This window comes from Colossoma macropomum, unplaced genomic scaffold (assembly GCF_904425465.1).
Source record: "Colossoma macropomum unplaced genomic scaffold, Colossoma_macropomum, whole genome shotgun sequence".
Classification (NCBI taxonomy): Eukaryota; Metazoa; Chordata; class Actinopteri; order Characiformes; family Serrasalmidae; genus Colossoma; species Colossoma macropomum.
Genome location: NW_023495596.1, coordinates 58071 through 73662, shown reverse-complemented (window position 1 = coordinate 73662; position 15592 = coordinate 58071). Strand labels below are relative to the sequence as shown.

At 38.5% G+C, this 15592-nt stretch overlaps 1 protein-coding gene across 1 annotated transcript; it reads right to left on the bottom strand.

The window, feature by feature from the left end:
* Nucleotides 1-2749: 2749 nt before the first annotated feature.
* On the bottom strand, nt 2750-12836 carry LOC118802513 (solute carrier family 22 member 4-like). The gene is made up of 10 exons (XM_036563060.1): nt 12326-12836; nt 10661-10764; nt 10419-10573; nt 10157-10328; nt 9610-9736; nt 7936-8036; nt 7539-7753; nt 7261-7443; nt 6186-6321; nt 2750-3272 (listed from the first exon to the last, which is right to left on the bottom strand). The coding sequence occupies exons 1-10, from the start codon at nt 12716-12718 to the stop codon at nt 3197-3199; spliced, it is 1662 nt and encodes a 553-aa protein (XP_036418953.1). The 5' UTR covers nt 12719-12836; the 3' UTR covers nt 2750-3196.
* Nucleotides 12837-15592: the final 2756 nt, after the last annotated feature.

Below are 15592 nucleotides of genomic sequence, written 5' to 3'. Positions count from 1 at the left end.
CTCAAAAGATCTGCTAGCTCAAATCCATATTGTAGATTTGATATTCACACTGTTTCACTTTGTATATTATAGATTTTGAATAAGTATAATGTTTATTTTAGTGAAATTTTAGCCAAAATCCTGTCTTCAGCTGATATGATTGACTTACAATGTGTGAGGTCTGATTTAAACATTTCAGCAAGATATTTACAGACATGACATAATAACAATCAGCTCTGCTGATCGTTCTAACACAGTTTTAACAGTAAATGGTCTTAAACGCTGGAGTTAACATAGAACTGCTAACAGGGCCGTAACTGGGATCAGAATTTTCCATTTTGCAGAAATGTTACTTACATCTGATTGTGATTAAAATAACTACCAAAATATGAGAATTACAGCAACAATAAGTTTCTCCTTTTGTGTTTTTATTCAATCACTGCTCCTTTTTTACCCATCTATAACTGTTATGCACCTTTTTCTTTATTTTGTTCCTTCTTCATCCCTCCATTCTTCCATAAGCTGCTATTAATTTTCCATAAACTTGACTTCCATTGCCCTGTTTAAGTTTAATTAATCATTTAACTATTTATTTATGTTTATTTTCAGCTAAAATAATACATTAAACCTACATTAAATCAAACTGATCTTGTTTCATTTACCTCTCTCTCTGTCTTTGCTTGTCTCTTTTGCATCTCTGTACTCACTGATTATTGTAAAAACACACATTAAACATATGTTATAAAGGCTGTCTGTACCAAAGCCCAGCTGGAGGGAAAGGCAGATACTCATATAGTTAATGAGACAAATATAGTCTAATGTAGCTAACCTACACTTTGCCATAGCGATGTTACGTGTTAGCTTATAGCCTGTGAGCTGCATACCTGAACATCTCAGGAAGTCAAAGTTACTCTGGTTCTCTGGGCTGTGTAGCGTCAGTCTATGGCCGAGCCGCTGTACTGAGGTCAGCTGAGAACCTCTCCCTGCTCGCTGTGTAGTTTCATCGCTTTTTGAATCTCATAAAACCCTGAGAAACTTCTGAGGAGCTCGGAGTCCTGACGCTGGTTACGAACGCCACAGGCGCTGATTGCTGAAGTAACTGTGGACAGCAACAATTAATAAGCGGTGATTGGCTTGGCCGATTTTGATTGGTCCTAATTCAGTGACAGCGCTCACAGAGAACAAATCAAATTATTATATCCTGTCCCCAGATTTAAGACGAACATCAATAATTTGGAGACGAATGGACTTATTTGTATTTAAAATCACTCCAGTCGGTTTCCAGATACGTTTAATCTGCAACGAGAAACTGTCAAACACTAAGGCCCAATCCCATTTCTTCTTTTTATCCCTACCCCTGTTTTTGAGTGTCACCCTAACCACTTGGAACGGAGTTCCAACACTGCTTTGTTAACAGCTACTAGCGGTGCTCTGTAGGCGACCTGGCCCGTCTTCAGTGATAGCAGAGAAGGGAAAAGTTCAGCGACTTCGCCGCTGGGCTTTATTTACATTTAGAGCATCATATGCCTTCAAAGAGGGGGTATAAAACAATTATTTATAATCGCCCACCGCTAAGTCTTTGGTGATACGAAGCTGAAGTAAGCTATTCTTGTTCGAATTTCCACGTTCCACCTTAAATGGTGCAGCAGTTACATTCTGGCGCTTCAAGCGTCAATCCTGCTGGGACTATTTAAGGTGGAACGGTAAACATAGCTAGCTAGCTACTGAGACATTAGCATACTTTGAGCGATTTTTTATGCTTGTTATGAAGAAAACGACCATAGTACATTGAAACAACATTAAACTAAGATAATACAGTGGTTATCGTAGTTTTATAACGGAGAAAATACTTAAATTTGTGGGGTTTTTTAGTCACTCGCGCAGCCATCTTGCCGGCTTTTCTTTTTCTTCTCATAACACTTCGTTTGGAGTGAGCCTCTGAAAAACCTCCATTTGGGGGGCTATATAGCCCTAAATACTTCGCCCCACCCCTCTATCTCAACAAAAAACTGGGACACCCTAACCCTAGACGTGAACGTGCAAAACAGAGGGCTAAAGGGTTAAATGGTAGGGGCGAGGGGTGAAATGGGATTGGGCCTAAATCGTGAAGTCAGCTTCTTGTTCGAATTCTCCCGTTCCACCTTAAATGGTGCAGCAGTAATGTACATTCTGGCGCCTCAGGCACCATTTAAGGTGAAGCGGGACAATTCAAACAAGAAGCTGGTGAATGAGAATCTGACTTCAGCCTGACTGATGTGCGACAGAAGCGGCTACAGCTGAGCTGAAGCTTAAAGCAGAACAAAGTAAATCTGCGTTTTCGTTTATATTATGTTTGTATCCTATACCAGCTATACCAGAACATCAGCACACACTGAGACTTATTTACAGCCAAGATGGTAAAACGGATATGAAATGCTGTCAGCGGCACATCGCCACCAGCCCAGTGAACGACTGCGCGTTATGGTTCAGATTTTGCGTGGATTGACTGGAGCCTGTAGCGGAAATGATCACTATACCACACAAAAATTTGTAGGCACCACAGCTGTTAGCTACATTTCATAAGACTGTAGGCGCTACAGCTGTTAGCCACATTTCATAAGACTGTAGCGGCTACAGCTGTTGGCTACATTTCATAAGACTGTAGGTGCTACAGCTATTAGCTACACAAATTGTAGCTAACTACAAAAAGTAGCGCGCTACTTAGCTTAGCTACTCCCCATCCCTGGGTGGGAGTAGCTGTAGAAAAACAGGCTAACAAAGTATACAAACGTGGTGTTTGACCGATTGTTTATTGTATGTCATATTGCATGGTGCAGTAGTTTTAGGCAGCCATCAAATTTTTTAAAAATGATTTATCTTGGCAGTAACTGTTTTTGCAAATAAAAACCATATTACCATACATATATAAAATCAGAATAAACACAATACATATAAATAGTCAGTAACCAGTCAGTTTTGTTTTTTTTTAAAAAAAGTTATCAATAGAAGAATATAGTTCCAGCCATTGCATGCAATTCCATCAGCAACATAACTAATTTAATTTAATGAGGAGTTGATGAGCCAAGCTAGGTACTGGATGCTAACTGTACTTACTGTACAGTGATAACTCTAAATACTGGGCCTCCTCATGTAGAGAATTGCAAGCTAATATGCCCTCTGCAAGGAAATGTGATTAATATTAACTTAGATAGAACACAGTATTAATTGTTCATGATGATCAAAATTTCTGCTCCTTTACTTCAGGTCTTTCAGTGTGATCATCTTTAGTCATCTCTGAGGTGTCACCACGTAATCTAGGAGGGAAAAAACAGCAGTTAAAATGCATAATTGACCTGATTGGCACCCCTGGTAATCACGAGCCAAATGATCTTCTTAATTAGTTATTCTTCTGATCTTTCATTCAAACTATTAGCAGAAAATCTAACCTTTGTTTAAAATATAATGATTGGAATAAAATACTAAATCTTACCATAAAATAAATGTTTTTTAATTGTAAGCAACCCTAGAAATTCTTATGAGTGAAATCTAACTGAATAATATTCCCATTCATATTTTATATTTTTAAGCTCACTTGAGCGATTAGCAACACTTAAATGGTCAGTCATGACTTCCTGATGCACTGGGGAATATGTTTGAGATGAAACACAGGCCGACTTCCATCAGTCATCCATCACTATGCGAAAGACCAGAGAACACAGCAGTGATGTACAACAAAAGATTGTTTAGCTGCACAAATCAGGAAACGGTTAGGAGAAAATAATTGGAGGATGTATGTCTATACTGACCCCACGCACAGTGAGGAGGATAAAAGTTTGAGTGGACAAAGAATCTATAAAGATCACAGATGGGGAATTGTAGACATTAGTTAGGTCTTGGGGTTGGAACGTCTCCCAAACCCACCTATATAACCACAAGTTGTTTGGAGGAGTGGCCAGAAGAAAGCCTCTACTGTCAAGAACCAAGACACCTAAGCTCCTGTAGTTTGCTAGATCTTACTGGAACTTTTAGTGGGGCAATGTTCTCTAGTCAGATGAGACCAAAATAGAGCTTTTTGGCAATAAACACCTGAGGTGAGTTTGGCTTGGACACAAAGATAGCCATGCAGAAAAGTGCCTCACCCCCACTGTGAAATATGGTGGTGGATCTGTGATGTTGTGGGACTGTTTTTCTGGTCCTGGACAGTTTATATGGATAAATGGTATCACAGACTCCATTAAGTACCAGCAAAAATCAAACCTGACCGCCTCAGTCAGGAAGCTTAAACCGGGCCATAGTTTGAATCTTCCAGCAGGACAATGATCCGAAGCACGCCTCATAGTCTATACAAAAATGGTTCACTGACCACAGATTAAGATTTTGCCATGGCCACCCCAGTCCTCAGATGTGGTGAAGAGGATTGTCCACAGTGTGGACATCAGAATCTGAAGGATCTGGAAAGGTTCTGTATGGAAAACTGTTCTCAGATCTTTTGCCATGTGTTCTCAAGTCTCATTAAGTATTATAGGAGGAGAGTCAGAGCTGTCACCTTTGCTTGCAAAGGAAGGCTGCACAAAGTATTAAATGAAGGGGTGCCAACAACTGTGGCACACACCTATTTAAGAAAAATATTTTTTTTTTCCTGACAAGATTAACTTTTTTCAATCATTGTATTTCAAATAAAGTTAGATTTTTGTTAATATTTTGAATGAAAGATCAAAAGGATAAGCAACAAGGAATGTTTTTCACAGCAAGTAATGAATGAGCGTGTTTTAAAATAAGAGCGGTATTTCCAACGAGTGCCACAGGGGGCAGTGTGCGCGCGCAGCACTCCAGCGCTTACCTCAGAGTCAGAAGAGAACGCGTAGCATGGCTGCTAATACTAGCATTTTCGCAGACCGTCCTCGGCTTGTAGAAAAAGCACACACACGAAGCGAAATATGGAATTATTTTGCATACACATCTGACAGTCAGGGCGACCCCGTGGACACACTAAAACCGGTCTGCAAAAGATGCTTTAAACATGTACAGACCAAAGGAGCCAACACCTCCAACTTAGCAACGTATCTTTCTGACAGACATGCAGAGTTGTTTAAAGAATTCAAAGAACGGCAGGTTAGTGAATATGATATAGCTATAACAATTACATCAAGCTCAAGTCAGAGGAGTGGGAGGCTTTTTGTGTCAGTCTTTTTCATGAGGCAGTTTAGGGCAGTGATAACTGTTTAAGTTAACTAACATTATCTTTTTTGATAACTACCAATGTGGCGAACTGGTAACGTTATGTTTACACTGACTTCCATGCTGCTAAATATCAGGCGTTCATTCAAACTCAACCAGAGCTGCTGTTGACCGTGTGAATGAGCCTCGTGAGGAATCAGACTCACCCCCACAGTCCATCGCTACAGCAAACGGCCCTATCAGCATAACCGGTGACTGGTCTATCTTCATATGGTAAATATGATCCGATCCGTGACCCTAAAACCAGGATCCTTTCTGATCACTGAGTTTGCGAGGAGATCCCATTAACACGATTGAGCTGGTATGTCGACTTTATTTAAAAACAGTGTTTAATATGTATGTGCATATGTACATACACACACACATACAATAAAATCGTTTATCACGATAAATCCTGGGACAATTTATCATCTATTTAAAAACAGTTATCGTGTCAGGCCTAGTTATAAACGATCATTTTAAACTCAGCTGTACTGGTAATTGCAATTACGGCATGTACATTTTTGTCAATCATTTCTATTGCTAAAAAAAGGCAACTGCCCTAGACGCGTATTGAGTGTTATTAAACGGATTAATCAGAGAGATCTGGTTGCAAATACAAAGTTAACTATCAAAGAAATTCCATAAACTCAAGGATACATAGGACATCAGAACACTACACGCAATGTAATAACAAGGTGACCTTTCTAATGTAATTATTTTTAATAATCAAAATATTAATGTTATAAAATGTACATGTTCATTGTCAAAAACGCACCTACATGCATAAAACATCGTTTCAGTATCGGTATTGAGATATTTAGGCAGGTATCGTATCGAAAGTCATAAGTTTGGTATTGTGACAACACTACATACAGTATGATTGCAGTTAAAGACACATTCGGGAATAGAAATTGAAACAACTTAGAACTTAAACAGATATAGGTGTTTTTTCTGTTTTGGTCTGCACTGTGTAATATGTGGGGGGAAAATGTTACTGGCTGTTTTACCCTCTGATTTTCTGCATTTCCGCAAAGGTCTCTGGCAGAGCCTTTCTGAATGTTTCCGGTAAAAGGAAGCAGAACAGTCCACCAAATACGGCAAAGCTCCCAATGAGAATGTAAGGTAAGTACTTGTAGACTTTTCCTAAAAGAAAGATAAGATGAAACACCAAGTTTCAACAAGTATTCAGACACTGTGGATACATACTTCCAGTTTATACACATCATATATACACATCACTGCTGTCAGAACAAAACCTCCATTTTTTTTTGTTTTTTCCTTCTGTAAAGTCATCATTTGAGATATGATGTTTTGTTCCACCAGCAGCAATATATTGTCTTGTGACTTTGTACTTGTAAATATGAACAAAAAATGTTTTCATAAGCACAAACAAAAGCCATGTTCAAAAATACTAAAATTGATAAGGAAAAATATTCAGACACTACATATGTGTGTTTATAAATGTTTCAGAAAATAGATCAAGTTCTAGATATCAATTATGCATTGCCATTATCAAAGACTGGTTTAATAATATGCAAATGAAAAAAACAGAACAGATCACAACACAGCAAAGGTACCAAAAGGAGTTCAAAAACAGAGTCAGAGTTCAGAAAAGGGCCCAGGCAATCAAAAAAAAAATCCAGCAGACAAGAACTAACAAGTCTTGGCAATACTTCAGAGATCCAGTGTTTGTGAAGGTCCTTATAAAGGAAGGTTAATGAGCTGCAGCTGAGACAGGTCAGGGTGTCACAAGGGAGCAAGTCAATACTCAGGTGGGGCTGACCTCTGGTGATGAAGGTAGGTATTGCAAATGACAGGCTGCTTCTTTGCAAACAGTACTGTGCCTCTAGTGGTAATTTTTTATAGCAGTTTGCATTACGTTTGTACCTTTAGAGTTGTTGTAGTTCAGTTTCATTTTTTAAACATATCTTAATTTCTGGTTATGAATACAATAATGCTGTTCATATTTAAGTACCAAAGACATAATTCTGTACATTTTAAATGATCATATGCACTGGATATTAAATTACAAAAAAACCAAAGTGACAATATAATGTATTCTTTATTCCTTAGATAACATACCCAGATATAAAATAAAAGGAGAGACGATGGTCGCTACACGTGCTGACATGGAGCAGATTCCCATGGCCATGTTCCTCACCACGGTGGGGAAGAGCTCTGATGTCACCGCATAAACTACACAGAACGCTGCAGTGATCCCGAACTTCCCGACCATCTCTAAGAAGATCGCCAACTCAGGTATATCTATAACGAAAGAAGTGCTCATAATAGCAAATATACACCAACTGGTCACTTCATTATGTAGTCCATGTAGGGCCATGCATTGGCCATTCCCTTACCCAGCGGAACAAGGTGAATGAAAAGAATGACTGCCCCACCAAGGAGAAGTGTTGAGGACTGGCAGTAACGTCTTGGACAATATTTCAGTAGCAGCATAGCAATAACATAGGCTGGGACCTCCACAATTGCAGACAGGAAGCAGTTCAGGTAAGCGTTGCCATGGAGATTGGAGGTGTTTAGAATCAAACTGAAATACCCTAATGTGATGATCATCCTGTAGGTACAAAACACTGTGTAATAAGAGACAATGCATCCTGATTTGTGGATGCAATGGAGCTCAGATGATTTATACGACACTAAACAGCAAACAAACAAAACAAACTTGGAGTTTATCTGCATATCAGATCATTTAGTACAGTATTACTGTCTTGAAATATTGAGCATAGAAGAACTCACCAAAGAAGTGCACAGAGAGTTATGATGGCAACCATGTTACAACTTCTTACAACGTCCAAAATATTATATTTCTTTTCCTTTTTAGTCGCAGCACTGTTAAGCTAAAAAGGAGAAGTAAATTTTTTTTTAATATTTTATTTGAACTTGGAGAAACATACCACTTAGAAAACTGGTAGTACAGACACACTCTTAGACCTGAAACATACTTTATGCAAGGATGCAAACAGAGACGCTTCAAGTTACGCAGACGGGGTTTCGTGCATAGTTGCGTTGAAAAATGTGTCACGACGCATTTCATAAAGTGGTGCAAACGCAAGCTGCAATCTGAGCGTTACAGCAAGAGGTGCTAAAACGACAGTCAAGCCCGTCTAAGCAGTTTCGCTCCACCAGTGTGCTATTATAGCAGACGAACAGTTGAGTCTCGCACAAAGATGGCTTACATAAACATAAAATATCATACATTATTACATTTCCATTTCAGGAGAAGAGGTAAAGCAGCTCACTCTCCTCTACTGCCCACGTTTAGCTGTTGAGGCTCCTGGAATAGCAGTAGATCACTCTCTGATTTGTCCTCTATCGCCCCCTTCAGTACTGAGTGTTTTAACCGCCACAGCAACGTAATAACGCACGATAAGTTTGTACAGAAGGACTGAGAGTTTGCAGTGCCTTGAACGAGCGCTGTCATTTGCATTCGCATCCTTGTGTAAAGTATGTTTCAGGCCTTAATATGAATCCAGCATTCACATAAACAGCACAATTGCTCATTCAGTTACATTCAGTTAGCTTGCTTATCGTGTGTATGTAGCATCATTCATATTTTCACTGCTAAACAACACAGCAACACATTCCAACAAAGTTGTGATGGGTGCATGTTTATCACTGTGTTACATCACCTTTCCTTTAGACAGCTCTTAATAAACATTTGAGGACTGAAAACTAATCCAGTTTTGAAAGTGTAATTTTTTGTCATTCTTGTGTTATACAAGTCTTCAGCTGTGCAGGGCCTTTGTTGTATTTTAAGGCCAATAAGACATATGGTTTCAGTGGGAGACAGTTCTGGACCGAAAGAAGGCTAATCTAACATGTGCACTCTCTGATAACACCGCCATGCTGTTGTAACACGTGCAGAATGTGGCTTGGTGTTGTCATGTTGAAATAAGCATGGGTGTCCCTGAAAAAGATGGCGTCTAGAAGGCAGCATATGTCGCTCCAAAATTCAGTGTTAATAGTGCCTTAACAGATGTGCAGGTTACCTAATACCTCCTCCCATACCATGACAGACCCTGGCTTTAGAGCTTTACATTAGTAGCAGTCTGGATGGTCCTTTTCTGACTGATCAGACCACAATACACATTTTCACTGTGCATCCTTCCATTTCAGATGAGCTTGAGCCCAGAGAAGTCGCAGTATTTTTTTACACTGTTGACATTTGATTTTCTTCAGGCATAGTACAGTCTTGCATTAGTGGATGCACTGACAGTGTTTATTGACAGTGGTTTGTCAAAGTATTTCTGAGCCTACATGGTGATATCCATCACAGATGCATGCTGATTTTAAAGCAGTGTGGTTTTAGGGGTTGAAAGTCATGGGCATTCTGTTGTGACTTCCAGTCATGTCGTGAAGGCCCTTTCTTGGTTTCTAGTGGCATGTACTGCACTGAGGTCAGTTACCTACCTCTGCTGTAGTAAAGATGGCATCTGGTGGTTTGACTTTGTTTCTCTTTGCAGCTTGTCTCAGTATAGCCTCAGCTTCCTCAAATCTTCCCTGAGAGATCAGCCATCTTGGAGACTCAGGAATAAACCTAAATGTAAAATTGGTGCTGTAATGTCTTTCATTCATAGTTTATATGTTGTTGCATCATATAGTGAATACAACTCCTGAAAATCTTTAAATGGCAATATTTTGAAACAATTTCTTGGGGTACAGTATGTACAATACTGTAGTGACCTGCTATTGGCTGGCTCAGAGGAGCTTGGGAGGCTGTGCCATGTGCAGAGGAATATGGTAGGTGCGTACCCTCATAAAAATGTACCTATTGTTGTTGTGTATGTTATTTGTATTATTTTGTGTCGGGGTGCAGGTTTACTTGGGGAGAGTGTTTTGTGTTGTGGGCTGGCCTACTATCAGAGTGATGCCTATGAATGGTGATAACCATCAGCAGTTGTCGTGGTGGATTCATGGCCTTCTCTGTCCTACACTACTCCAACACCACAATACTTACCACCAAAGTGGCACATATATAAGCCCCGACGCTGCCATAGACGCGACAAGCCACCTCCATTCTCGCAGAAAAAATGCAACAGCTGGCATGACCATGTACCCCAATGCTGAGCTTAAGAAGACACCCATCGAGCAGAAGACCACCCTCTCTCTTGGTCCTAGAATTTCTGAACCTGTAAATTGAATAAACATGCAGTATGTGTGTGCTGACTTGTAAAAATACATTCATGTATATGACATCGATGAGGTTTGCTTGAACGTACCAAGAATATAAGCTACGAGGTAGTTGGAAATCTCTCCAAAACCCCCAAAAAAGAAAAGTGTAGTAAATACTTCCCAATTTGGGGAGAATATCTGAATTAAAATGCTTATGGTCTGCAAAGCCATCATGAGAAACAATGTTGGCCTTCTTCCAAACCTGTCAATGTACAAAGAAAGGCAAGTTTCTTCAAGGCCATGGTCAGTAACGCAAACTGTAGCTCATTTGGATTGCACATTTACTGACCTGTCAGACATTTGACCAGAGAGAAATGTTCCCACCAGAGCTCCGAAATAGCGAACGGAGGAAGTTAACGGGACTTTGTGTTCATTTTCACAAACAAGGTTCCACTGAAAGAGCAGCATTAAAGAATATGGCAGTAAAAAAAGGAGAATGAATATAGTACATAGTCTGAAGCAAAAAAAAAAACATAATATAACTTGTCTTTATCTAGAGAGTAGATATTTCTAGCTCCAGTTTTCTCACATAAGAGATATGTGCATTGCATTCCATGTGTTGATTATCTAAATGATTGCCTGTGATATGATAATGATAGCCAGTGAAGCGTAGAGGACCTATGTTCAGGGTCCACAAGTCAGCTGCGGTTACATGTGAGTTTAATGATTTATGCTTTTCAGCATTGTAAACATTTAATCATGTTTGGATTTTCGCCAGCATTGTAATGCAGTTCAGATATGTAAGTATATTCATGCAAACAGTTGTTGGTTTTCTAATTTTAATTGCAGGATGTGACTACAATTTTAATGCATATATATATATATATATATATATATATATATATATATATATATATATATATATATATATATATATGAGACCACCTGGGATTTTTTATTTAAATGTAAATAAAAACAGAACTTTTTTAAGATTATACAGATTAAGATTATACATTAGTTCTAAGATTCCATTCAAATTAAAGCAAATTTGTGACATTGACATATTCAGCCCTTTGTACAAAAAGGTCACGTTTTTAGTTTCATCCCTTCCCCTGGAGAGTGTTCAGATGACTCTTAGGTGGATTAACAGTAAACAAACTAATAATAGCAATATAGCAATTGGAATATAATAACAGTACGAGAGAAAATGACTAAGTAATGACTGATGGAGAGAACATGCAAAAAATCTGTTAGTTTACATCAGTGGTCACCAACCCTCCTCCTGGAGGTCTACATTTCGACAGGTTTCACCTCCAACCTACAGTTAACAGAAGTCATTCAGCTAATCAAGGACTTCAGAAGGCAACAGTTAGATGGATCAGGTGAGGTCACTTTGTTGGAGTAAAGTTAAAGTCTGAGGTAAGTTAGACATCCAGGAGCAGGGGTGGTGACAACTGTTTTAGATATATTGGATGTCCAAGAGGTTGTGTCTATCACTTAAATGTAAATGTCATTGATTTTTCAAAATGTCGGCATAATTAAATGTTTTTGATGTAAACAAAGTAATTCAGAGTGATTTGATGCAAAATGAAACAGTTATGAATACTCTGCTTGCTGCCTGAGACATTATTGTACAATGGTTTTAAGATGAGGCTTTGGTCTAAAATGTATTCTCAAAGTACATGCAAGGTAACACTGGGGCAAGATACAAGCCTAAATAGTCCCCAAAGAAAACTTTTTCAGATTTAACACTATTTGACCAACATCAACATTACATATAAAAGCTCAGAAGACATGTGTGGGTTCATTAGCCAAATAAAAAATGATGTAGATATCGTCACCCCTTGTTCTTATCATCACCATTGTAAATAAGTCAGGAAGTTCCTCTACAATGCACCACTTCACATTAAACCACTCTGAACGACTTTGGTCACATCTCAATCATTGAATTATACAGAAATTTCTTTTTAATGTATGCATATGTAGGTGTGTGTATGTATGGAAGAGTTCTTACTTCTGTTACGATAGTCGACTGATAGACGTCTTTGCTGTACTTCCATCCATTCAGACAGCTCTCCAGTTCAATGTGAGTCATGTTCACATCCACATTTGGGATGTAGCCTAGCATGGAGTAGTTTCTCAGTGTGTCCACTTTGTACCTGCTGCAGGAGCTTCGTTTTAAAACTCCATCCTGGGTTATCATAGGAATAGCGGCCTCCCTCCATATCTCACTGATGTTGTACTCCTCTGGAATCAGACACTCATGTGGTGGAGTGTCACCTACAAACACTATGTAGATGCCCACAAAACCATTTGGGAGAATGCTGATGGCCAGTGCTAAGAAAACAACCCTTTGAAATGGTCCCCATGTTCCAAGGAAGGCAGCAATATCGTCATAATCTCTCATTATGCAAAACTGCTCTTCTAAACACAAGCAACCGCTTCTTCAACAAACAGCTGTGAGGAGAGCTGCACAGCACTTTACATGGCACTCGCATTATATGACCGCGTTGAATTGACAGGGCTTTACTAGGTCAGATGTGCAGAGGTTTAATGATCACCTATGTTGCCTTGCAGTCGTTTCTAGAAAGTTGTAAAACCATAATTCAGTAAAAAAAATGTTGTATTCATTGCCATAAGGTGGGCAATGCAGAGACAATGTGACATTAATAAATCAGTAGTGTCAAAAATCAATGATAAAAATAAATATGTGGCCAACATTATTTGAATTATATTGAACAGAATATTCAGTCGTAATGTTTATGATAGTTAAGGGCTCACTGCAAATGCATACATTTTACATAAACATGTTACAGGAAAGTAGATCTGCAGGAGAAGGTTTGGTGGCTGATCGTCTACTGTCTTGTGAAACATACAGGCAATGAACCGTTAATGTCCTCAAAGACTATTGGATAACAGTAACTGGACCTTACAGCTCACATTTAGCCAAATGTACTGTGAATCATTCCTAAGGATCTGTTGCATAAATGCTATTTATACAAGGAAAATCTGAAAGGTCCCTCAGCACCAAGAAACATCTAAATTCTGTGACAAGCAAGAAAAAAATTAATGGATTTCTACATAGTATTTGCATTTGAAATTTCTGGAAATGAAACTGGGGGGGTTGAAATACAGAAATGACTAAACTGCTATGTAAACCTGGCACTACAAATTTAGCCCGAACCCATTTTGCTGCAAAAGCTTTTATTTGAGCTTATAGCCACTAAACCAGTACCAAAGCTGGGACAAATGCAAAGTAGAAAAAGTTGAAAACCTATTTTTTCAGGTTGAACACTATTCTAACATTATCAACCCTTCATATAAAAAAAGAGGAGAAATTTAGAGGTTTAATGGTAATTTTCGATAATAAATAAAAATTGCTATATTTATGTTGTAGATGTCACAACCCCTGGTTCCTATTACCACCATGCATAAGAAATTGGTACGTTTCTCTACAGTGAACTGTTTCACATCAAACCGCTCTGAATGACTTTAGTTACATATCAGTGATTGAATTATACTTGGCATGCACAGCTCCGGTCCTGGAGGGCCAGTGTCCAGCACGGTTTGCTGATCTCACAGCACATACTCATCTGATTCAACTACTCAGGTTTAGTGAATGTGTTAGAGTAGGGCAACTACCAAACTGTGCAAGATACTAGCCCTCCATGACCACTGAATTACACAGAAATTTTGAAACAAATCAGTGGAGTTCCCCTTTATTGTACACAGTGTGTGTGTTTGTATGTATGTATGTATGGAAGAGTTTCCTTATTTTTGTTACAGTAGTTGACTGATACATGTCAGAATCAAATAAAATAAATATAAAATAAAATAGAATAGAATAAAATACAACAAAATGAAATACAATACAAAAAAATAAAATAAAAACATACATTCCTACCGTCACTCACTCATACACACACACACACACAGAGTCAAACCTGTAACCTTTACAATGTGCAAAGTATGGGTCTAAAGTTAAAGTGCTGAGTGCAGCAGCAATTAAAGGGGTGTATAGTGGCAAAGAAAGGTGAGGTGGCAGTCAGATAAGAGGGGTAATATGGCAGGTAAGTAAGATGCTAGAATAAACACTGGTCTGAGACAGTAGTTTCAGAGGATGGAGTTGAGTTGATGTCTTTGCTGTACCATTCATTCAGACAGCAAACCAAAATTGTGTGCAATTCTATTTAGTAGTTCCCTGTGAAATTCATTTTAGAATAAAAAGATCATAAACTACAGTGGTGCTGGAAAGTTTGTGATCCTATTACAATTCTTTAAATTTCTACATAAATGTGACCTACAATGTGATCAGATCCGAAGATCAGGCATTAAGTCATAACAGACAAAGAATACTCAATAAAATCAATATTAAATATTTGTAAAAATCTTTTGTAAAAGTATGTGAACCTCTGCTTTCAGTAACTGGTGTGACCCCCTTGGGCAGCAATGACTTCAACCAAATGATTTCTGTAACTGTTCATCAGCCCTGCACATTGACTTGGAAGAATCTTGGCCTGTTCTTCCTTACAGAGCCACTTCAACTCTGAGTTGTTAGTGGGCTTTCTTGTATGAATGGCACATCTTAGATCCTGCAACAACATTTTTACTGGATTATTATCTTGGATTCAGCCATTTCAAAATGCAAAAATTTCTTCTGCTTCAACCATTATTTGTAGATTAACTGGTGTTTTAGGGTTGATGTCTTTCTGTAAGATCTGACATTTTTTGAGGGTCAGTTCATAGATGGATGCCCTACCTTTCTTCTGTAGAATTTACTTAATGTATTTATTTAATGTGGCTCCATTAAAAAGTAAAAGAGTAAGGCAGAAAAGGCTCCATGGTACAATGATCACACGCGAGCTATGAAACAGACTGTTAAGCGATTAGAGCCTAAATGGCGTCAGACCAAACTTGAGGTTTTCCAATCTGCCTGGAAGGAGAGTCTTATAGACTATAGGAAAGCACTAAAGTCAGCACGTTCAGCCTCTTGTCAATAATTGAAAATAACAAGAATAATCCTAGGCTACTATTCAGTACAATCTCTAAACTGACTAATAATCAAGCAGCTACTGAAGCCCAGATATCATCAGCCTACAGCAGCAATGACTTCATGAACTTCTTTAATAATAAAATGTAATCGTTTAGGCACAAAATTCAAAATACGCAGCATTGCAGTGCAGCATCCTATAAACCTAATCTAGATCTAGAGTGCAGTATAACCACTACTTTACTTTACCCTAACAAACAGAGCTTGTCCAAATTATTTCATCTTCAAAAA